Source organism: Coturnix japonica, chromosome 2, assembly GCF_054131305.1.
Source record: "Coturnix japonica strain WE chromosome 2, WE-NBRP24, whole genome shotgun sequence".
NCBI lineage: Eukaryota > Metazoa > Chordata > Aves > Galliformes > Phasianidae > Coturnix > Coturnix japonica.
In genome coordinates this window covers 29,252,311-29,276,680 of record NC_140664.1, presented here as the reverse complement: position 1 = coordinate 29,276,680, position 24,370 = coordinate 29,252,311, and the positions used below count along the sequence as shown (strand labels likewise).

General features: G+C 37.8%; 1 protein-coding gene across 50 annotated transcripts in view; it reads right to left on the bottom strand.

The window, feature by feature from the left end:
• Positions 1–24,370, bottom strand: part of EYA1 (EYA transcriptional coactivator and phosphatase 1) — a 155,698-nt gene that overhangs the window by 4,229 nt on the left and 127,099 nt on the right. For all 50 annotated transcript variants that reach the window (XM_085537296.1, XM_085537303.1, XM_085537307.1 and 47 more), the window contains 5 exons: positions 9,140–9,198; positions 8,785–8,945; positions 8,496–8,610; positions 8,073–8,194; positions 6,086–6,186 (listed from right to left, as the gene is read on the bottom strand). In XM_085537296.1, the coding sequence (XP_085393422.1) occupies positions 6,086–6,186; positions 8,073–8,194; positions 8,496–8,610; positions 8,785–8,945; positions 9,140–9,198 (558 nt within the window). The remainder of the gene's footprint in view (positions 1–6,085; positions 6,187–8,072; positions 8,195–8,495; positions 8,611–8,784; positions 8,946–9,139; positions 9,199–24,370) is intronic.

Here is a 24,370-nt window from a genome sequence, read left to right as displayed (position 1 = left end):
TACTGACTTCTGTGCCGCAGTAGCAGCAGAAACTAGATGCAATCAGCTCACTGAGCTTCTGCTCCATGTCCCAGCTCCCCCCGTTACACTATACAGACTGCCCTCTCTGCTCCATCAGGTCATTTATTACTACCTTCCAGCTCAAATCTTTCCTAAAAAATTAATTTCTTGCATCACATTCAGTAAATGTATGAACAATACCAAATAGAAATAAAATCTCCTAATCACGCTGTTTTCTGGGCTCTCCTATAGCTTCTGTGTTCCTGTCTCTTCTTTAGGCTGCGAGATCAGAACTTAACATCTGACAGGGATCTTACATCAAGGACAAACAGGCACGGGTTTCTGCTTGTAGCCAGTCCAATCTGTGCTTGCCAACTGAGTGTACAAAGTGGTGCTGTCTCCATTTTTGCAAGGCTGCAGCTTCCCTCTCCTTGCCCAGTTGCAAGGCAGCACCTATCTGCTCTCTCTGTCAGTTTGGAATCAGCTCTGCCTGAACCACTAGCTCAGAGAGGTATAAATAACATACCTAAGTGTGGTGCAGGGTGTGGTGGACACCTGCCCTTGAGTAGTGTCCCTGCAGAAGCCAAGAGTCAATGACATGGAAGCCCTCCAAGGACATACAGCAAACTAATGAATAGGGAGAACTGTAGTAATAAATTCTTGGCTTCCAGCTCCCACCTCATGCAGCTCCAGCATTATACTGCTTCCCTAGTAACAACCTCAGCACTACAGAGTGTACACACACCAGGCGTCGGGGGTAGTTAAAGACCCTGATTGTTTTAACAGAAGGTTGAGCTTCTGCTAAATCAAATCACAGTGATTCTTGCTATGATGCCCATATGCAATATCAAGTTTTGGATTACTCTCAGCTGTTTATGGTCAGAGTTTAAAACCAAAACTTTAAGTGATCATTGTTTTGGCTGTATCTTTGTGAATCTGAAATTCACATAAGTGTCCTCTGCTTTATTTATATCTGTTAAAGGAATATGCCTCCATTTACTCTATTCACTTATAGCAGCGAGACATGGAATGAGAGCCTGGAGAGTCCTGTGAAAACAAAGAGGTTGTGTAAATCTCAGGATTGTAATTATTTTAAGTTCTCATGCGTATAGGTCAAAGGACCAGCCGTACACTCCCCAGAAATGAAACACTCCAGGAACGTAGTGGCTGCATGGGGACTGGAATCTGCATGGGCACTCCGTGCACGGGGCCCATGTGGCTGATTCCGATCTCTATCAGTCTGACCCTACGGCACAGACTTCATAGCTAAGAGGAGGGGAAACAAACCTGATACAGATCTATATATAGCTACATGCATGCATCTGTGTGTGTATATGCAGCCTCACACACATATGTGCCCATATATACTCATGTGTGTTTACTGGGCATATACAATAATTTTTACCTTATCTAATCTACTAAATGACTGTACAAAATGATCAAGTAAAACCTTATACATTATTTCTGTGTTAGCACACCCTGCTCATCCACAAGAACTGCCAACAGTGAGATGGAGGCTCATTTCTTCTTACAATATGATCAGACATACTTGTGTGGATATGTATTTACCAAAAATTACCTTTAGAAAGCTCTCATTGCTAACACTTATCACACACATCGTGCCTAATGTATTCTATTCTGAGCACACAAAAAAATGCTAATATATATGCCACATTTACTGAAGCTCAAGAATGGGTGATCAACATGAACCACTAACGAACAGCAGCCTAGCTGGATGCATTATGAACTGAAGAAACTGTGAGAAAGCTTTTCTTATTGCTTTTAGGGGGGGACAAATGGCTAGGCTGGTAGTAAAGGAAGGGTTTTGTGCACTTTTTCACTATCTTCCAGGTGAATATGAAAGTTCTGTCTATTAAGAAGCATGAATCGTGTTGCAAATGTTTAATAAGGTGACACTTGACAATAAGTAAAGCTGTGAACATTTCAGTTCTATTCTTAAATGAAATATGGCGGCATCAGGTTCACTTTGTGCTTGTTTGGCTTAAGAAAGGTTAAATTATTAATTTAGTAAAGCTAGCAATTATAAAATTATTCCATAACCTAAAATATTAAGGTATCTAAATTTTGAACTAGAGGCAGTATTATTTTCAGTGAGTTTTCACTAAAAGAACAAAGCTCCAAGTATTCACCAAAATAAACAAAAGCGCTTCAATATATGCACAAAACAAAATCGTTTTCTGACTGAGTAACACTGGAAACTGCAGGCTATCCTTCTTCCCTTAAATGAATTCATATTTCTACAGAAATCTCACTCCTGAGATTTGTGACACATCTGAATTGAAAACTCATAAGTTTCTGTCATCTTTCACTGTATTTTTGTTGTGTTTCTGCCAGATTTCACTAAGTGGTCGCCTTTACTTCCTACCCAAACCTAAGGAGCACAGTGTGACTGCAAGCTTTAAAGCAGCTGCAGACTGGATAGCCTTTTATATTCTATTTATTGCTCTGTGAAGATTTATGATTTTTCCTCACAATTTTCCTCCAAAGCCAAACGACCATTTTGAAGACAAAAGGAGAAACTGATTTGCCCAGGCTCTCCTGAATCACCTGATTTAAAATCCAGCTCTTCCATGAAGAGATGCTCCTCCTTTTGTCTCATCTTGCAAATCAGAAATGCTTTGCAAGATTCTCCCAAGTAGGAAACCTCAGGGTTTTATCTTTTTTTTTCTTTTTCTGCCTTATGAATATTTCCCAACGACGACAACAACAACAACAAAAAAAAACAAAACAACCTCAAGACAATGGAGATTCTGGCAGAGCAACCCAGGAACTGATTCTGCGTATGTCACCGCAGTGGCATGCAGACACACAGGGAAGGAGGCAGCCCCATGCCTGGGCTTGCTATAGGCACGTGCCCCCACAGCAGCCCTGAGCGCTCCTCACCTCTCCCCGCTTTTCTCTCTCCCCTCCTCTTTTCCAAAGGTAGCAACCTCCCCGTGAACCCTGCTGCTGCGGCTGCCCTGCCTCCTGAACCCATCCAGAAGGGTACGATTTCTCCTCAGCCTGTAACGTGAACGGCCTAAGGATTTTAATTGTCTTATATTCTGCAGGAAGTGACAGCTAAGGCAAGGTGTTGATACCAAGGCTTCTCCTGTGTGACACCAAACGTAAGAGTATGCCGTTTCCTCAGTGCATTGTATTTATTTTCATCGATCAGGAGAGGCATTTCACAAAATACCAATCTCTCCTGAACACATTTCTGTAAAGAGCAATGACCTTTTAACCTCTACAGAAAAAAAATGCATAATTGAATTTTTACTATAAAGGTTTTAAATGCATCTTTTTTCTTCTGTTGTATCGACTCAGGCTTTTCAAAAGATTAAGGACAACTGTGAAAAACCTTGTCTCATGATGAAGCAACTGGCTAAATTAATAGTAAGTTATTTTAATAACAAAACTTAACATTATGATCTCCTAGGCTTGGAGTTCAGCTCTTTTCACTGAGGGAGTGGAAAAAAATGAAATAGATTTGAATTTATGTGCTCATTTAAATATGCCTGTTACAAACTACACGTAAGCAGTGAAGGGCTATTTAAATTTTAAAGAAGGGTATACTGTCCATGCTCTAAGTAAAAGAAAAAAAAGGTACATAAGCTAAGGGCTTCTCCACAGGTCAGCCTCCTTCAGTAAAGTGCAGTACAAAGGAATGACATAAACACTGTCCATGCTATGAGAATATCACAAAAATCAATATCAGAGCCACAGAGGTTGGAAAGATCACTAAGATAACCTAATCCAACTGTTAGGCTGTCACCACCATGCCAGTAAACCATGCCCCTCAGTGCCACACCTACACATTTCCTGAACACCTTCAGAGATGATGACTCCACCGCCACCCTAGCAGCCTGTTCCAATGCCTTACCACTCTTTCTGAGAAAAAAAATTTGCTAATATCCAACCTGAACCTCCCCTGGTGCAACCTGAGGTCATTACCTCTTGTCCTGTCACCAGTTACCTGGAAGGAGAGTTTGACCCTGACTGCATTTCAGCCTTCTTTCAGGCAGCTGTAGAGAGTGATAAGGTGTCCCTGAGCCTCTTCTTCTCCACACCTAAGCCACTGCCCTTAAGACCTGAATTGCAGACCCTTCACCAACTTTGTTGCCCTTCCTTGGGCACACTCCAGGGTCTCAATATCTTTCCTGCCGTGAGGGGCCCAAAACTGAATATGCTGATAGGAAGGAAGCTGGAATGTGAGAGGATAAGCAAGGTCAGTTTTGGCTGACGGGCTTCACATTTTCTGTGGGAGTAGTCCCAGTTTTGCTTGCAGACGCTCTACAGAAGGTACATTCTAATACAGCAGTACTAATCCTTCATTAAACAGGGCGTATGTCTTTGAACTGAAGCACAGCATACTCTATGGCACAATCCTGTGCCTACTCCTTCTTTTAACACTAAAAAATAACCTGAGGAGCAGTCAAAAAACAAGGCACCATCTGAGATTAGATTAGCTCCGAGTACTCTGTGATTCTTGCTCTGACACTTTGGCAAGGGCCAAAATCAAGGATCAACTCCTGCTTTCACAACTTGCAACGGGGAGTTCATTTTAGGAGGAGCAAGAAACAGGACAAGAATCACAGAAACATTTCCTTTAATCAAATTAATAGTTTCTGCAGAAAGGCAAGGTTGCTGATGTACTTAACTGACTTGTCTGGCATTGTTTTAAAACATAATTTAATCCAGAACCTAATCTAACATGCTTTAAATCTACATTTCTTCAAATAAGGAAGAATATACAGAACCAATGGCACAAAGAAACTTTCTGTGCTGCTACACCTCTTAGTAACTGGAAGGGTTTTCTCCTATGCTTCTCTGAATTGTGTTTCCTGTTGAAAAAATGAATTAGATAATATTACCAAAAGGACTACTCCTTCCATTACCATATATAGCACTATTTCACCAAGCAACAGAAAAGGAACAAAGAAGATTTTTTTGTTTCCCTCCCCCCGATCTTAAATGCGGCTTTTAAAACGTAATCATTTACAGCGGGAAAACATTTCTCTGCAAAGATGAAAGGCATTTCTGAAGGAAAAAGAAGCAAACTGTTCCCGTCCGCCCGCCAAAGGGATATATGAAACTGATGCTCTGCAAAGTGCTGGGACGAGCCGGGAACCTGCCTGAAGTGCTCCAGGGGCACAAACCCCTGATTTCAGAAGCAAAACCAGTCAGCAGTGCATCTGGTAAAATGTCATCTGAACTAATTAGTTTTACTCTGCCAATCTAGCAACAGTGGAAACAGATACAGAAGTACCACAGAGATATTTCTGTGCTAAAAGAGAACTTGTGTCAAAGCAATTTATCCTTAAAGGGAAGAAGTAAGTGAAATGCTCATTTTCCTTCTCTTATTGCTCAAATAGCCAAAACTGTGCCTTTTTCTTTAAAGTAAGGACTCCATATCTGCCTCTCTTTTGGTAGATGAGGAAGGCAATTATTTACCAGAGGGAAGTTTTGCTTTCTATGGAGCTTACTCCACACTGGGAAAAAAAATGTAATTTTCCCCCTCTCTCCCAGAGGAAGGGAAAAAAATAATAAATAGACATGCAAATTGCATCCTCGGCTCAATTTACTGAGGTTATGAATGCAGGACAAGACATGAGTATTTACCTGAATACAGAATCCAAATTATGGTCCCACAAGAAAACTATTAAACTACTCCAGACCTACATGCATATTCAAGGTGTGACATATATGTATTTCATCCGGTCAAATTTCACACTGCCTTTGATCAGTAAGAATCACCATTTTTTGCTTATATTCATAACATCCGATGTGGTATTTTGGGATGCCAATGAAAACAGAACTATTAGTTCTTGGCACAAAAACCAGGACCCATTTTCTGGCTCCTTTCTGAAATAAGCCAAATATACATAGCTAGCATAATGTGCCTTTTGGAGAACAGCGGGGCACATCATTATCTAGTTTTATGGAGCTTTCTACCAGATATGATCAAAACATTATAATTCATAAAGCAAAGATACTAAAATCAAATGCCAGTACATGCTGTTGCATATGATAGAAAGGACGATTTTGCTTTCAGAGTCCTGAAATCTTGAAAAATGGCCATTACCTTTTTAGCGCCTTGTTCTTCTTCGACACCATCTCCTATAACCACATACACTACTTTTCTTCCAAATCTTTGAATTATTCGCTCAAAACAGCTTTCCTTTCCTGAAAGAAAATAAATAAATAAATATATAAATGTATCTAAAACTACTATGGGTAAGTGGTAAGGAGATATCACCAAATCTCTTGTTTTTATATTAGTCTGTAACACTTTAATACATAATTATTGCTAGATAACAGAGAAGAGCCTCTTGTGCAGGACGGTGTACCCAGGTTTATTGCAGCTTTGTTCCTGCCAGAACAGCTGACAGGCAACCTTCAAATCTGCTCTGAAAGGTCATTTAATGCACACGACATGGTAGATGTAGCGTACCACAGGTCTGCAGTATCACTTTTCTCGTTTTGGAGGGGATTCCCCCACCAGGAGAACTCTGAGTAGAAATTCTAGCTTTTTCTCTGCAACCTGTGACAAGATTAATCACAGCTCCTGAAACAGTAGTATCCTGACTTAGGAGGTCACAAAAAAGATTTAGGTTTAAATGCCTGTAATCCAATACATGGTCAAGGTCCTTGATCCTGCACTGGGATCCATTAACTTAGCTCATTACTTCAGTGCACAGACCTAGGGAAATGATCCCAGTTCTGTACAGTGTTTCAGGTACTGATACTGGGAAGACAGAATGTAAGTAAATGCCTACAGTCAGGTCTTCTTCAATGCTGTCAATCTGAATGATCACACCAGCCTGGCCAAAATGCACGCTTACCTGTGTATCTGCTGCATGGCTAGACCAAAAAATAGCAAAATTTGTGTTTTTCAAAATAATTATTTCAGCTACAGGACAATACCAACAAATAGACTGGAAATACAAAAAAGGTTTCTTGTCAGCAGAGAAACTACACTACTCAATGACACCCTTTAACATTAGCACCAGGCATAAGGAATCTGCAATACCAAGTAGGTTAAAACCATGCTGGAAAATCATGAATTGTGCCATATTACAAAAATCTCCTGATTTCCTGTGACAGTCAGTGACTGAAGACAGTACTCCACAAGTACTCTTTGCTCTGTGCACTTAAAGTCATCAGTGAATATTTATTACAGTGCTTCAATTAAAATTTATATTTGAAGTAGTAGAACTGAAAGCTCTAACTCACAAAGCTTCTACAGTCAGGTAGAGTGACATTTCCACCCAGGAAATGGCTCTAAATCTTTTACAGTAATGCTTTCAAATTTCTATATAAAATGCTCAACTGAGGTATTTATTTAAAAACAAAACAAAACCAAACAAAAATGACCCACCATTTTTTCTTGGCCATTTGAGCGTCCTATATTATAGATACTTAAGAACACATGAAAAATGTTTTCATGTTGCCAACATTTTTGAGGGAATCTGAGACAGAACAGATACGTCATAATCACATTAAAAATTACGAGCACCACTGCCATCTGGTACGATGTATTTTCTACATACTCAGAATAACATCTTTTATATTGAAACAGAAAACAGAAATAAACATTTGCCAGGCTGTAGCTTATTACAGTCAGTATGAATAAGCTTAACTAACTACATTCTGAAGCAAAACATTCTTGCTTCTGGTAAGCTGTTTACCACGATTTTCTCCAGAACACATGAAAGTGAATGCAGCCAGGGTCTACCTTTTACAGAACTGCCTGTGCTAACTTGAGGTAACTGCAAGGGTCTCTACTGACAGCCTACCACAGAACCACCTGCACTGCCAGATACCCTCACAGTTTTAAGAAAAATGATTATATTTCCTCCTAACAGAGGCTGCATCTGTGTTTACTGAGCTATATGAAGTTCTTTGTAAAACACTTTTAGGATGCCTTAGCATGAAATGTCTTTTCTGAGATACAACAATAATCTGCATGCTTCTAAATATATAGTAAAGAATATGGACTACAACTGCTTTTTATTTAGAATTACTTTTATTGTTTCAGATATAGCACAACATTATAAAAAATAGCTCACCTATTTTAGTTGCACTGTAAATATTCTCTATGGGGAATACAACCCCTAATCCATACAACAAGACTTTAGCCAGAGCCGGAATTAGTTGAGTAGTTGTTACAAGGATGTTCACACAATTTGTCCTGTGGAACAGCAAACACAAATATCCTTTTAACAAAGCAATGTAAAGCAAAGCAAAGCAAAGCAAAGCAAAGTAAAACAAAACAAGGAAAATCTTACCCTCCCATCAGAACCCTTCACTATTATTACTGACACTTATCAAAGTTACATTCTCTCTCTGCATTATAGGAGAGCAAGGTCAGACCAGAACAGGGAATGAAAAGAAGGTCCTTCACTGCAGCATTATGTCCATGAGACCAGGCAGCCTCTTCTAAATCAATGGCAGACCTCTTAACATTTTGTAACTACCCCATCCATACTCACCTTGAATGAATAAGGGTGAGTGCTTTCAGTGCAAGTGTTAACCAAGAATCCGTCAAAGCTTCAATTTCTGCTCTTAGTTGTAGCCAAGCCTCTCTTTTTGCTGGACCAAGAAGACCTGCAGAGTAGATAAGGACATGTGTGCACTGAAATGATGTGATACCCTGTCATTTTCCTTTGCTTTCATTAGTTCACATACAACTTTCCATACAGTGCAGAAAACAACAACATAAAACCCCTTCCTTTTTACTGCTTCTCATTTATACATGTTATATGCTTCATAGTCACTTGCCTCCAACATTGTTTTTGTAGGTATTGTATATTTCTTTTACTCGTCTGTAGCGGAATGCCAATTTTCTCATCCAATCCACTCCTCCACGCACCCCTGTCGCGAGGCACAAATTAGCGCTGGTGGCAGCTGCAGGAAAGCCATCCGTTCCAAAGTTATAGGTGCTATTTGGAGATAAGAAAACCCCCAAATTAACAAAAAACAAAAGGCTACATTCAGCCACCAGCTACTCGCTGCTAGGTTGGAAAGGCTAAAATAGCTAAGAAGACAATGGGCTACTGTAAGCACTACAGCAGTTATTGCTTTCCCAGGGAGAAACATGCAAAGCAACATTTTATCTCTTTCACTTTTCTCATACCTTAAATCTTGACCATTGTCATCCGAAGACACGTCATCAATGTGAACCTGGTCGCATTCCTAAGGTGACAGAAAGACTTTAGGATTTTCTTGATCTTGCAAATCTTAAAAAATAAAGCTATAAAAAAAAATGTGAACAATCTATTCATCAGGGATATTTTTAATTGTGGAAATCAGTAGATGGCAGTCTTGTTAAAACAACTATCTTACCTATTCCTTGCGCTCGTGTCTTAGTATGAAAGCACACCATCATTAGCTACTACTGTTAAATGGCTTTCCAAAAACACGTTTTTGTGTTTAGAAAGGAAAGTGGTTAAAAACAATTAGCATATGTGTTCCATAAACGTTCTTGTAGCCTTTCAGGTACCTTAAAACATCATGCTGCTCAAAGCTGATTCAGTCAGTGCATAAGTGTAACTGAAACCAGACATTTCGGTAAATGTAACATATTAGAAAAATTAAACCTGATGCTAACCGCCAATGAAATTATGACCTCTGATTGCTGTTGAGCCACACACCAACACAGCCTGAGGCCAGTTTTTCAGAGGAGCGCAGACGAAAAATCTGTTCCTAGTTTGCCATTCATTTGAGAGTTGTGAGTTTCCTTCTCTGTCTTTGGTCATAGTGCATGAAAGCAGCATGCAAAGATGAAGAAAATCTAAATAGAAATAGCCAGATCAAACCATCTTCCTGCAGTGACTTGTATGCAAACTAACATGGCACATTTATAATGAGCTTTGTCCATCACTAAATTAAAAATCATAGTGCATATTGTTTATCTAATAAAAACATTGCTATTAATGATTTCAACATTTGGCAGGAAAACAAACAGACCTCTGGCACTGTAGATCAATCTCAATTCAATGCTTGAAACAATAATGGATTTGAGTTACTTTAATAGTTTCCTCTTCTCTCACTTAATGTGAAATACTATAACAAACACGATCTATTTTAAATATGAAAATATTGCAATCCTTTATTTTTGTGTTACTGCTTTCCTCTGAACAAATTTCTCTCTCTCTATGGATTTGTGAGGAAGGGAGGGAAGATAGAAGTGGAAAGAAACTCAAACCAGCTGTTCCCTAACAGAATTAAAATCATGACCCTCAACCCTTTTTCTAAAACATCTATTTTCCAGCCAACCCTCTCCCAGCAAGCAGCAAGCTCCAAGGAGGAAAAGACTTTGACCCTGTAACCTTCTCCTCCTCTCCTGAGGTCAACAACCTCAGATAAGAAAAAAGCTGAAGAAATCTATTTAGCCTCACATGATGGCTGTGAATTCTAGATTTTTAAAAACGTGGGTTTAGGAAAAATACACCAGAAACTTTTCAAACGATTTAGAAGAGCCATGTGTGGTCTTTTGCACATTTACAATTTATTCTAATGTACACTCTTGGGTACTTTCTGCATAAATAGCTCATGCCAGATAAAGAGATAAAGCAACCATCACAGGAAAGACAATAGCACGTTTGGTCATATTTAACCACCATACCGTGAATTTTCTCTAAAGCCAGACCAAATGCATTAGATGCACAGATACAGCTGAAATTACAAGTGTGAACATATGTTGTGAGGCTCTGAAAAGCAACTTGGCTACAGAAATTCAGAAGCTTCTTCAGCAAGCTCTCAAATTCACAGACATTCTTTCTTTTTAATTTTAAAACCAAAAGGAGTTTTCCATTCAAATGCCTGTGAAGTTAAGAATTCAAGTGAGAACTGAGTATAAGCAAATGAAGGCACACCTTCCTGAGTCTGTGAGTTTCCCATTTTAGTTTCTCTTCCACTTATTATTAAATTTTAGCTTCAATTGTCAACTTAGCAGTGAAAAATACGAAGTCAGTAGCCTCCTCTCTCAGAATGGAAATGATGAATGACAACTGGAAAAATGTTGCTGGAGAAGAGGATTCAAAACAGAAATTTTGAAAGAAGACAGTTTCTTTTATTAGCAACCACAGAACTAAAGGAGTCTAAGATGATCTTAAAGGCAAGACTAAAGAAGGAATCATTCTACAAACTTCTGAACTCAACTATCTCAGTTAAAAGACGGGAGCAGAAAGGATGAAACCATTATATCTTAAATTCCACTGTCAGAGGTGGACCGAGGACCTCAAACTTTACAATGTAAGGTCATGGGACCATCACCAGCTCTTGGACAGCTTTCCCCTTTCATCTAAGCATCTACTCAGCAGGTAGAAAGCGAGAACTGAAATGATACATTAAAAAAAGAAATCATCATACTGAAAGAAAGAGGGATTTTGGAGAGACAAACCTAGAAAGGAAATCAAAACCAATGAACAGTGGTGTAAAAGCATAAAAGCAAAGAAAACGTCAAGAAAGCAAGCAAAGGGAAGAAAAGGTCCTAAATATCGTGAATTTCAGGTGAAACGCTGAATATAATGGAAAGGAATAGTGTCCTCTTGTCAGTAACAAAAGAAGAAAAAAAGTCAATCCATGCATGAAAAGAAGAAAATGTAAAGAACAAGAGATAAGTATCATAATTTGGAAAGAACTGAAGACAAATCTGACTGACACCATGTTACAACTAAAGGATGGTCACAATTAGTGCACAACTGTTTTGCTCCTCTTGAGTGGCAGGACACAGCTTTCAGGCTAACTGTGAGATCCAAGCGCCGGGTATTTTTTCCGCTCTGTCTAGCTGACTTGGACTTTGGGCTAATGAATGACGGGTGCATTTTTAAACCCCTGAGCACAGGAAGGAAAAAAACTATCATTTAATAACTCTTCTTTTAGCAGGGAAATTATTTAGCAATAACTCTTAAAGTTAGCCCATTACTTATCCCTTGTTAATTGATCTGTCCCATCTTTCCTTTTCAATGCCTTGCATTTGCTTTCATCTGCTTTCTTTGTGTGGAGCATCTCATTCTTGAGCAAAAACATCTACCTGAGATACCATCCAATTCTCTGGTTAGGTGCAAATGTTACTCCTGTATCCAATATTTAAAACAGTAGTTCACTCAATATGCATCATAATCAGAGGTACACTAAAATGAAGTTTTACACTGACCAGCAGATAAAGTATACATTTCCAAAAAGTACATTTTTGCAAAAATCTATCATTCTACGTATCAGGTAATAAAGATACAAAGACTGACAAAATCCTTGTTTACTACCTCCGAAACTTTCTATGATGGGAACCAGTTTAGGACTAAACAAGGTCTACCATTTAAAACTTTAAAGATATATTTAATGCTTTTGTAAGATTGTCATAGGAAATATGTACTAGTATTCACCCTCCAATTTCTCTGGCAAAGTTATTTCTGAAATTAATGTTCAAAGTCCCTGTAGAAACACTATAAATTCATATTATTCATGCAGATATATTTTATTACATATTTTATTACAATATAATCAGTTTAGCAGTCAGATTTAAAGCAGAACATAAAACTGCTGCAATCTCTTTTAAAAAATAGGCTGAATTGACACGTGAGGAGCAAAATATCCTGTATCTTATGTATAAAGATTTTGCAGGAAGCTGTGTTTTGCTCCTAAAGGTGTTGACTTTTCAACTTCAATGCATCCAATCTGAAATTTTCATGAGGGACTACAAGTGATAACATTTTTACACTGTTTGCTCTTCTAGCCAGCAGACACAGATTTGTCCATGGGTGACTCTGACAGCCCAAGTGGGACTCCTGTGCTCTCATGTCTCCCCACTGAAAGGAAGTTATTCCCTTACAACAATGATAACAGAAGACAGGGGAAAGTTTCATTAGAGAACACCATCCTAGAAAGCCAAGAAGGCTGATGCCATAATGTTTTCATGGTGTTGAAAACATGCTCTGTGAAGAGGAGCAGTGCTGCCCTTCATTGAGATACATGTAAGACAGTGTGCAGAGCCAAGTTGCACAGGCTAAGAACATCAAGCTAGGAACAGCAAGTTGCTGTCCCCCAGATGAGCTTGCTGGCTCTGCAGGGAGGGGATTGGAGCTGATGCTTGGGACAGCAGCCAGACTGCACAACAACCCAGGGCTGCCTCAAGTAAGCACACCCTGGAAACTGGGGCACCTTGACCAAAAGGCTTCATGGAAGAACTGCACTATATTACTTTTGCGGATTTAAAAGCCTTGAGGGAGACCCAAAAAAATCTACTGTTATGGAACAGAAAGGAAACATTTTATACGTATATTTGAAGTACGGATGAGGGAGAACACTAGGTAAGTGGTATAGAAACATTAGAAACTTGCTTACAGCGTGTTCAAAGCATGCGATGCAGATGAACCTAGGGGAAAATGAGAGTGAAAATGAGGGTGTCCACACATACAACTTCCCAATATACCCACTGTAGTTCAGGAAGTTACTTTCTATGTTGCCCTTCTCTCTCACACAGATGGTTTGCACAGATCCATGTGCTTCTCTCTCTCAGAACTTTCAATGCCACAGTGCGTAGCTTAGCTTGAAACACATCTGCAGCAGCTATGTTAAACTAACAGAAGTTGCACAGAATAACCAAGACTTGTTTCTACATTCCCTTTCATCAGGTCTGCTCTGGAGCTTGAACCAACAGCAGATGTGCTTGCAGGAGCTCCTTAAAAATGGCAGCAGTTGTTTGCTAAGTTAAAATACATCTCCAGTGAAATTCAGAAAGGCAAAGAAAAACAACAGTTTAAAATTAACAACCAGATGAGTCTAGCCTGTATTGTACATGGAAGCTCTTGCCTTCTCCCTCCTGCCTTCCCAATGCATTTACTAATTCCCTCCTGCTCATTTTCTTCTCTTTTTTTTGTTATCATATGATGAGCCAAAGGCTTCCACAGATGCTCCAGTCATCATTTACAGCTCTCAAAATGCCTGAACCTACATAGCCCACTGTAACTGTTACTTTAAACTAACAGGATCTTTATAAAGATTCATATGCAAAGCATTAAGTTATGGCAGAAATGTTCTACAAATATTTATATTACTTTGCTCCTTCTCTACCACCCGTCAAGTTGTGCACTTCTGCCATAACTTTGTAAAGTATACCTTACTACTCAATTTACTGTAGGAAAATTAATAATAATAATAAAAAAGAGATTAAGGCTGTTACAGGAGTTCCTCTTATCTCTGCCAATATTGCATGCCATGTGCAGTGACATAATGGCTAGCATGCTGAGCCTTTACATTTTCGTGTTACAAAACTAATAAAATAAATCTAGCAATTTTGCTGTCTTTGAATAAACACTAGGTAGGATAACCCTGGACAAGTTTGCACATTATGAAAAGGAGTAATGTGAATAATATTATGAACATAACCTCAAAGGATGCCAAAGTATTACCGCTCCTAATCTGCTGACTATAGCTGAAACACATTTCCATATTTGCTTAATATTCCTAATTTACCGTGAGAAAACCAACACCATACTGTCAAGTAATTGTTTCAATACTTCAGTGTGCAAAGTAAAATGATGGGGAAAAAAAAACAACAAAACAGCAAAAAAAGCCTCAAAACAAAACAAAACAAAAAACCACTCAAACATTCAGAACAAGCTATTTTCATTTTGCCTTTACATCAGCATGTCCACTGAGACAACCTGGAAGCTGGCCAACTCACAGGAAATGACTGCTGGATTCTCTGTTCCTCTCATATCTGTCATTACGCAATTATATCCACTGCTTCATTTTCCCTACTGAACGGTAGAGAAATTTGGTCATGTACATGTGAGAACAGATCTGGCGTAACAAGTTAAAGCTGCAATCCTTTATAAACGTGGAACATCTGAAAAACTCTCAATTAAAAAAAATAAATCCTCAAGTGTACGTTGCTGTGTGTTATGCAGATTTGTAAGACATCTCTGTGTATGTCTCTTCCTGAGATCAGAAATATGCCTTTAATGTTAGTATCGGCTCCACAAATACTCCACACTTCTACAAACCATCACAACGAGCTTCTCTGGAAGCAGACTTATAGACCATCAGGGTTTGTTGTTTTTTTTCCAAGCAACGATTGCTTATTCCAAGTTATTTTAGTGAATGACGTTTTTAATTACAAATTAATGGATTTCTACATCTTTTTACTTAAAACTGATTTTTCCAGCTAATCTCTATTCTACTTTCAGCATTCAAGGATCACAACATAATTTAACTGCAGCCATTAAACTCAACAACTAAATCTCTTTTTTTTTTTTTTTTTTTTTTTTTTTACCTGACTAGAAGGACAACAATATCTCTAATACATGTGCAAGTCAGAAAATCAAAGTAGAGTAACACATCACACCTATATACCCACATATGCCTAGCCGGTGCCAAATACCCTTCTACTGTACTTGCTAAACATAAAAAGAACACTACACTTCCTTTCAAGCCGAGGTAATAAAGGCTTAAGTGCTGAACTTCCTAACCCATCATCCTGGAATGCCTGCTAACATACAGCATAAATCCATGTGAAAAAGCAGAGACTATGGTTCGCAGGTTCTCAATGCTGGCACTCAATTGGCATTACCTGTCATCTCTGTCTAGCCTGCACTTTGTGACCCTAACATTTTCTCTTCTTTCCCACCACAATTACTCTGCACTGAAGAAAAAAGGTGCAGATTACCTGTGGGCCGGGCACAGGATACGAAGAACAAAGAGTTCTTGAAATACACTTCATTCTGTCCAACAGTTTGTGGATGAACAGTCAAGGAATTAAATCAGGCTGTGAAAAATTTTAATACACTCCCATTTTAAACTTAGGAGTATAAAGAAAAGCTTACACCGTAAAAAAACACAACAACCAAACTCTCCCAAAATCACAAATCGCCTTTCACAGCTACAATACCACGTCAAAACAAAGAAATAAAGCTATTAGCTATTAAAAAAATAAACGTAAAATTAATATTATAAACATGGAAGTCTAAGAACTGAACAAAATCATTGTAGGAGATGATTCAGGAGCTCTCTATTGCACTGGACACACAATCTTGAATACAACAGAGCCCATTCTTTTCTAATAAAAAAATGATTAAAATCCAATTTTGCTTGGTCACATGAACAAGTGCACAGGGATTAAATATGATACTCCTAAAGTAAACAGTGTTTGCTCCAAAATAAATACAGATCTTATTCTGCAACTTTATTGCAGTAGCTACGCTAAAATCAAGGTTTACATTTTCATTTCAACTGCACCTTGTAACTGGGAGAATCCAATTTAAAATAAAACATGATCTGAAGAAATACTTTTACAGCAATCACGATGTGCCAGCTACATTCCCACAGCTAAAGAAAACTGTGTTTTGCCAGTTTTCTTTAGCTCACAAATGTAAAGAAGTACTTCAAGAACCGACATCACTTTGTATACACCTAGAATACTTCTCAGTATACCCAATATTAAGTTCTTCTCATTTTCTGTTGAAGATGTATATCAAACTGCAAAACCATACCTCAGGACAATCACAGTAAGCGTTGTCCTCTAAACCCCTGTGACTTCTTACTTGCTCTATGATGCAGAGTGTCAGTCCCACCATAAATTCTTGCTAGAACTCTGACAGAAAAATCTACTTCCATATATTTTGCAGGGCAAGACAAGGCAAGAGAAACGTGTCAAAGGAATAATTTTACTGGTGGACAGAAAAGGCTAAATATGACTCATGTTTATCTGTTTAAAGAGCCTGAGTCAGTCCCGGAAAGGACAGTGTTAAGTTCAAAATGCCAAATTTACCTTATCTTCAAAGTTCAACACTTGGCATTGTAAATCCCTTCATTAAGACATGATTCATGTTATCTACAGATATACACTCCTGAAAAAAAAAAAAATAAATAAAAAAGACCAACTACCTATGACTAATGAAAGCCACTGAAAATAAAATATGAACTTATTTAAAGAAGTAACAACAGTCATGAACCTGGTCAGCATGTCATAAATTATTTCCAAATGTACCAACTTGTAAATTTCAAACAACTACAAAGTTTAATGACTGAAGTTTTCACAAAAGCCTGAAAGCAATGTCACTCCTCTTGGGAAAGGAGAGTGTTCTTGCTGTTCACAGGGAAGCTCTTCACAAGATGTGAGCTTACTCTCGGTTCTGGGTGACCATTTCAACATGTGGTGCCTTGGTGCTGTTGATCGTACTGATGTTTAAATGAAAGCTGTAATATTTTCAGCTAGTGAGTCTCCTGACCTTGTAATTCTCTGCTAATGGGATCAAGACTAGGATTAAAGTTCTCTGCAACAACCTTCTGAGCACTGGCAGACAAATGTTTTGTTCTGATGGACAGCCTGAAGAGCTTTGCACAACGCTGCATTTTTCTCCCTCCTTTTCCTCCCCAGATGCTGCTGGGCAGATGTTGATCCCTATGCTATCACTCAGCACCAGAAGCAGGGAGTCAGCTGAAGCATCGCTGTCTTGCCCAGCTGAAGCAGGGGATGACATCTGTTTTGCCAAAGCTCTGGGGATGCTAACTGGCTGGGCAGGGTCTTTAGGGTTCCTGTACAGCATTTACAAAAAGGGAGAAGATACATGGAGGTAAATTAGGTGGGAACTAATGCTATGAACCTGGGAGGGTATCATGCATTTCAGCTGAGCTGCATGTGCATAAAGATCACTCCAGGTGACTCTCTTGAGAAACGAAATCATATGTGGCTAAACTTCAGTAGCACTAAGTGTGAAGGTGCTCATCTCTGATCCCATGAAAGGGAATAACTTATGTAGTTAATAACTGCATAAGCCTGTAGGAATGATTTTCTCACAAAACCTATAGAGGTATTATTCTTCCTAATGCTCATAGTCATGAACCACAGCAGTGCATTCCACAAAAGCCAGGCATCATGCATTTCAGATGGGTTTTGCACTTACCAGCAAAGCCGCAGTTCTGCCTACAAATACTTTGTTTCCTTTTTCTGTTCATTTACCTACAGCTACAGGAACAGTCTAATTTAGTTCTACATTCATGAAGCCAAATTTCATGAGCTTTCTGCAAGTCACCCATGGTTGCGGTATCATGTACTAGAAAAAATGTTTCCAGTCATTCCCTCGCTTACACATCAGGAAAAATTCCTTACCTAGGTTTGTATTTCCTTTCTTTTCTTTACTTCCTTCCTGCAGTGAAACTGAGCTTTTCTTGGATTGCTACTGTGGAAAACCAAATGCAAATGGGCTTTGTGTCTCAGCTCAAATGCGCTAAGATAACTTTACTGCTGTGCCTGCTAGAAAGGAGTTCACAGTCATAAGTTCATTAGAACATGAAAGTTCCTACCCTTCACAGGACTGTAAGTACCTTAAAAATTAGATTTGTGTCTAAGAAGAAATACAGTGCTGTAAACAAACAAACAAACAAAAACCTCTTTACTGAAATTCTTGAAATTATCATGTTATGTTTTCCTAGAACTCTCTGTTGCTGAAGGCAAGCGATCGAAAGTTAAATCATGGGATCCTTGTGAAGCACATCTAGGCACAGTATGGTCAGGAAGTTCCTGTTACAGACACTGCAAACATCAAAATGAGGTGCACTCTTTATTTCAGTCAAAATGAGACAAAGCATTTTTGAACAGATTTTCCCCTGCAGGCTCCTGAGTGACTCAGGCTCCATTCTGGATGACCAGGAATTAGTTCAGTTGCCATCCTTAAAGCACTTGGGAGTAAGAGGGAGATAATTCAGCCAGTTCTATATGTAGTGTTCTCTGCAGCCATCCATTATATCTCACCAGCAATAAACTGTTTTCAACAGCCTGTTCTGTAGTCCAACTATTTTTGCAGTTTGATTGCCCAGAAATCTATTTTCAGCATGCTCTACATTCCTTCCTACCTAATTTTGTAATAGCTGGCTACAGTTGTTTTTTATTCAACATTCAGGTAACCATTTGGGAAGTGTTCATCAAGACTTGCTAGGATCCATCTTCCAAGCCAGACTAACTTTGCCAGAATTAGACAGATGCCTCAAGGAAACCAACTATTTGTTGTAAAAGAAGACTTAGTGATCTGAATATGAACTTCTGTCCTAGTTTTCATTATTAAATGAAGACCACACAGCAAAACCTATTACTTTATGACAAGCTGGACCGTTATATTCCCAACATTTGTATTAATAGCAATAAATACCAACATGAATGATTACATTCAGCCATCATCAAGAACTGATTCTGTTCTTCTCAGCTGCATTGCTATCATGCTCTCTTGAAGTCTACTTTCATACAAAAATATTTCTCTTATGGACTCGTTTCTAAATATTTCTGAGGAAGCCATTTACATTATGCAGAAACGAACCTGACACATTTCCAGCCTGAGAGAAAATGTAATGTAACTTTCTTAAGAAATATATTTTCTTTGGCATCATCTTAGTCAATATTTACTTCTTAGTCAGTAAATACACCTGTTTACTTCAAGAGGTGTTAATCTTCACCCATCAACAGCACTGTCTCTCTGTGCTAGATAAATTTTTTTTTTTTCTGACTTTGACACGGCCTGGTTGATTTTCTTCACTGGTACATCAAGTGGTGAACTCAGCACAACAAAGCAAATTCATCTCATAGTGTTACACCGAGGTCTTGTATTGTTCTGAGACTAGTTTGCAAATAAAATTGTTCAAGTGGAACCGGGGCAACTGTATGGGAGAGAAACAAAAGAGCAGGAAGCACTCTAAGATGCCACGTTTACATCTTAAACAGCTGCAAATAAAAAACATTGGAATCCAAACAGAAACATTCCCCTCCATCTTTCAACAAGTTTCTTTATGAATGACTGAAAAATTTAAACCCATAAAGTTACCGCATGGCTTCTGCATTAATTTCTATGCAACTTCACTACTCATCTCAAATGGGTAATGATACCCGTTCTAAAGGAGATACTGCAGATGAAACCAATGATTTTATCATCGAGGCACTCTGAAAGACTATTGCAAACAGAATTTAAGTGCAGTTACTGTTAATGGCAATTAAGTTTGTTAATGTGTTAACTCATCCTCCATCTATTTTCCTTCTAATATTATTATTTCCAAAATTAAGTAGGTTAATAAGAAGACAAGGGATACTGGGAAATTATAATAACATTATGAATATAATTAACTAGGAATTATAATATTAAAGATCTAATCAAAGGAAAAAAATTCTCCTTTCTCTTTAATTATTCTAATTCATACATACAAATATTTAATGTTATCACATTCATACATACAAATATTTAATGTTATCACAAGGACAACAGTATAAATCTGCAATAAATTTTCTAATCTCTGAGGAATTATTTTACACCCTTGCAACTGAAAACCTTGAAGTCTCATTTGCTTTATGAGCAAGAGAAATGGGAGCTATTAAACAATACACACACACTATCAAAAGTAGTTTGCTTTGGAACAGCAGCACTTAAAGGAGCAAGGCTCTGATTTACTGTTGTTCTGATTTTTTCTTTTATAATGGGTTATCCCGTTTTGTAAACACAATTTGTCACCAACACCAACCAGAGTTCTCTGTAACTACTTTTTGACTTTCTTTAAGATCTGTTATCCCTGCTGAGAGAATCTACTAAAGAAGAATTTTTCATACTGACACCAACTGTAGTCTTGCTGTGAATAACCACATTCCCATAAAAATCATTCCATTTATTGCAAAGTTGTTGGCAGACCATAGGAATAATAGTCAACTCAGGAAACCTTTTATCCTGAAATCACATCGCTTAACCCCTTACGTGGTCACATGAAATTCATATCTAAAAGCTGTATTATCAAAGTGCTTGTTTAATGCTCTAGTCAATGCATTTTTGTTGCTGGCAAGCTTTTAAAATAATGTTTTCCCAGTATCTTTCTAATAATAATAATAATAATAATAATAATAATAATAATAATATAAAAAAGACTGATGCAGAATAAACCAAGCAGTATTCTTTTTTTTTTTTTTCTTAACATACAAGATTATATTTAAAATAATAGAGTCTCTCCACCCTTTTCCAACCCTTACTTGTAGATAATTAAAGCTGAATTTATACTTTATTCATTTTGACAAGTCCATAATGGGATTTTTGGATTTGCAAACCTGTTTTTAAGAAATACATACACCTTTTTTTCTCAATAAATGAGTGCTGGATTATTTTAAACTCTTCAGTTTGGGAAAATTCTTTGAAAATCTCTTAACTTGTAATTGTTGCTCCAGTTGGCTCTCCTCCATTCCCAGAAATGTTAGGGAACGAGTTACTCCCCTGTGTATCCAGACTTTACATTTGCAATGCGAATATGTAAAATATGTGAAAGAAAAAGAGAAAAGAGAGGATCCTTTAACTGATTGAAAATATTTTCTACAGTTCAGAAAGGATCATTTGCTTAGTTCTATCTGATCTTGTGGCAATAGTATTTCAGCTAAGCTTATCATTCATGTCAGCAGTCTGTATTCTCCTGTCAATGAACATTTAAGAGCTACAGCCTCACGGATGCACACTAGTTCAGAAACATAGCAGTGCCTCTGCTTGGACTGCCCAGGTCTGACTGAGCAAGGATCATGGAAAAAATAAAGCAAAAACTTTGTTACCTCAATAACTTACTGTTTCTTTTGTTAAGCTTTCCATTTATATTTCTGAAATCCTCTTTAAACACTCACACTTCAACACATTACAACTACGTTAGCTCATTTCAGAATTGCCCACTTTCTTGACTGTATCTAAAGATAAACTTTCAAAATAAAATTAACAGAAGTCAAACTTGACTTTAAAACACAGAAAAATAGAAGTGACACTGCAGTAAGTGAAGGGAGCAATCCCCTCCCCCCTTTCTTTAAAGTTTCATTAGACCATTGAACTGGATGAAATTCAGATAGAGGCCTTATTGTAACCACACTGAAACAGTAGAAATCTCCTGAGACCATGAAACTCAAACATTTTGGGAACTGACTTCAAGCACTCCTTTCGTGCTTTTTAAAAGAAAATGAATGAAAGACGTTTCTTAATTTTTATCCCTGTAACAACATTTGAATATGATTTTAAGAAAAAATAAAGAAAAAGCACAAACAAATCTGTTTAAAACACACACATATGCAGATCTTCTTACAATTTCAACTATAGTCATAGTTGTCATAAGTAAACAGCCCAGCACAAACTGCATGATATCTCTCAAGACACCAGAAGATTGCAGTGATTACATTGCAAATTCATGCTAAAACTACACTGAGGTTGATAGAAACAACCTTCCAAGCAAACTGCTGATATGGTTTCAAATATATGTACTTATGTGAAGATGGGCTTACATGCTCTCAGTCTGAAAAACAGCATGTAAGACCAGCATGTAAGACCAACATTGTTCAGAGACTAAACCACTTAAAACATCAACTCAAATAATGCAGACCTGAGGTTTGCTGTTTTAAATGGTACCCAAACTAACAAGGAGACAGTTTTTTGAAGGAAACAATTATATTCTTTCTTTTTGTGGTGCTCAGAGATATGATTAGCAGAGGGTTGTTAGAGTTAGGGTACTATGGTTAGGCTGCGGTTGGACTTGATGATCTTTGAGGTCTTTTCCAACCTGAGTAATTCTATGATTCTGTGCACTGGAAAAGTTCACTTATGGAAAAACAAACAAACAAACAAAAAGCAGAAAGGCTTTCTTGCAAGTGGTGAAATCAGCATAAATTAATTGCATTACATGATCAGAAAGTGTGGACTGGGAAAGATATTTGAGTGTAAATTAATACTGAACTTAGCTGGAATAATTTTCTCCACAGCATTTGCAGCTGCACCAGGGATGTGAGCAGTATGAGAGTTTACACGGCTGTCAGCTAAACCAGAAATCCAAACACAAAATCTATTGGTCAGGAATGTTCTTTGAATTTGTAAAATTTTACTTAGATTTTTCAGTTATTAAGCAATGATGGATTACTTCAGGAATTTATGAAAGTGTTATCAGTCAGTCATAACTAGAGAATGCAATGCTATACTAGTAGACAGGCCTTTGTTCCAGTGATATGCATAACGCTTAGAGAAAATTTGAAGAACATTTTATTCTCATCAGTTCCCTGAAATACTTGAAGCTGAAAAGTATCCACAAAAGAATATGTGGAAAGCAGTACATTAATTAACAGCAACATTAACTGCTTTTACCATTAGTAGCAACTATGTACTCATTCATTTGGCATTAATTTCTATTATTTCAGACTTCTGGGATGAGTTAAATAATAAAAAGAGCCTATTAAAATCTGAAATGATACTTCTAGCACTAAAAGGCCTTCTGGATGAATCCCCGAAGAACTATTACCTGGTTTTGGAACTAACATGCTGAACCATCATGCTTAGGGCATGGTCTGCATCGGCAGAAAAGTTCTGTAGCAAGTAGAAGGGATTCTGCAATCCTTCAAAAGGAAGAATTCACTAAGGAGTCGATATGGGTCAACAATGTAGCAAGTCAAGAGTTTTGAAATCTGATAATGGATTGTCTACAAAAGCAAATAAATTGACCGCAGTACCTCTTCATTTCCACTGAGCCTTAGACAGGCCTTTTTAGAACAATTTGTTTCATTATTTATTATAGGAGAATTTTTAAAGCACTGTCTGGCATTATTTGTTAGATGAGAAATTTTATGTTTTCCTTTAGAAGATCACTAATGTTTCTAATGCTTCACTTGCAATGAAAGCTGCCAAATCCAGGGCTGGGCAGTGATTCCAGTGGCAGACCCTGCCTATATACTTCTTTAATGCTTATATTAGACAACTTCCAGGTACCTTACTGTTGCCCTTCAATACAGAATCTCCTGGACTGGCAAGAGCGTGCAACTGTTTCCTCAGAACCAAGTTATAATAAGCAGGCACTGTAACTACCAAAAAGCACATCAAAATTAGGTATTTTATTTCCTGGAAGGGGCACAATAAATTTAATTCTTTTACCTGAAGGAAGACATCTGAATATGTAGTTTGGGCAAAACATTTTGTTATCTGGTAATATTTACTTACTACCAACAAGAATGAGTTTGTTGCCACTCACACATCTACTCAGCATGTTTCTATACTGGGCAATTTGCATACCAATGCATTTCATCTCTATGTACGTCTAACTAATGTTTAGCACATTTGTATTGCATAGTATCTAGACATTACAATCAGAAGCCACACTACAAGATGGTAGACTACATGGATTTCATTCTGATTACCAGTCCACAAACAGACAAGGAAAACACAGCAGTCATTGGTGAAGACAGACAGCCTTCTTCTCTAAACACATTTTTGTCCCTCTTGCTTTAAGAAATGAGCTTTATTTGAAATGTATGATAGTTTGAATTTGAACAACTGCAATTTACCAAAAATTGCTAGGGCGCTTCTAGCAAAATACTAAAGAGAACAAGCTGAAGGAC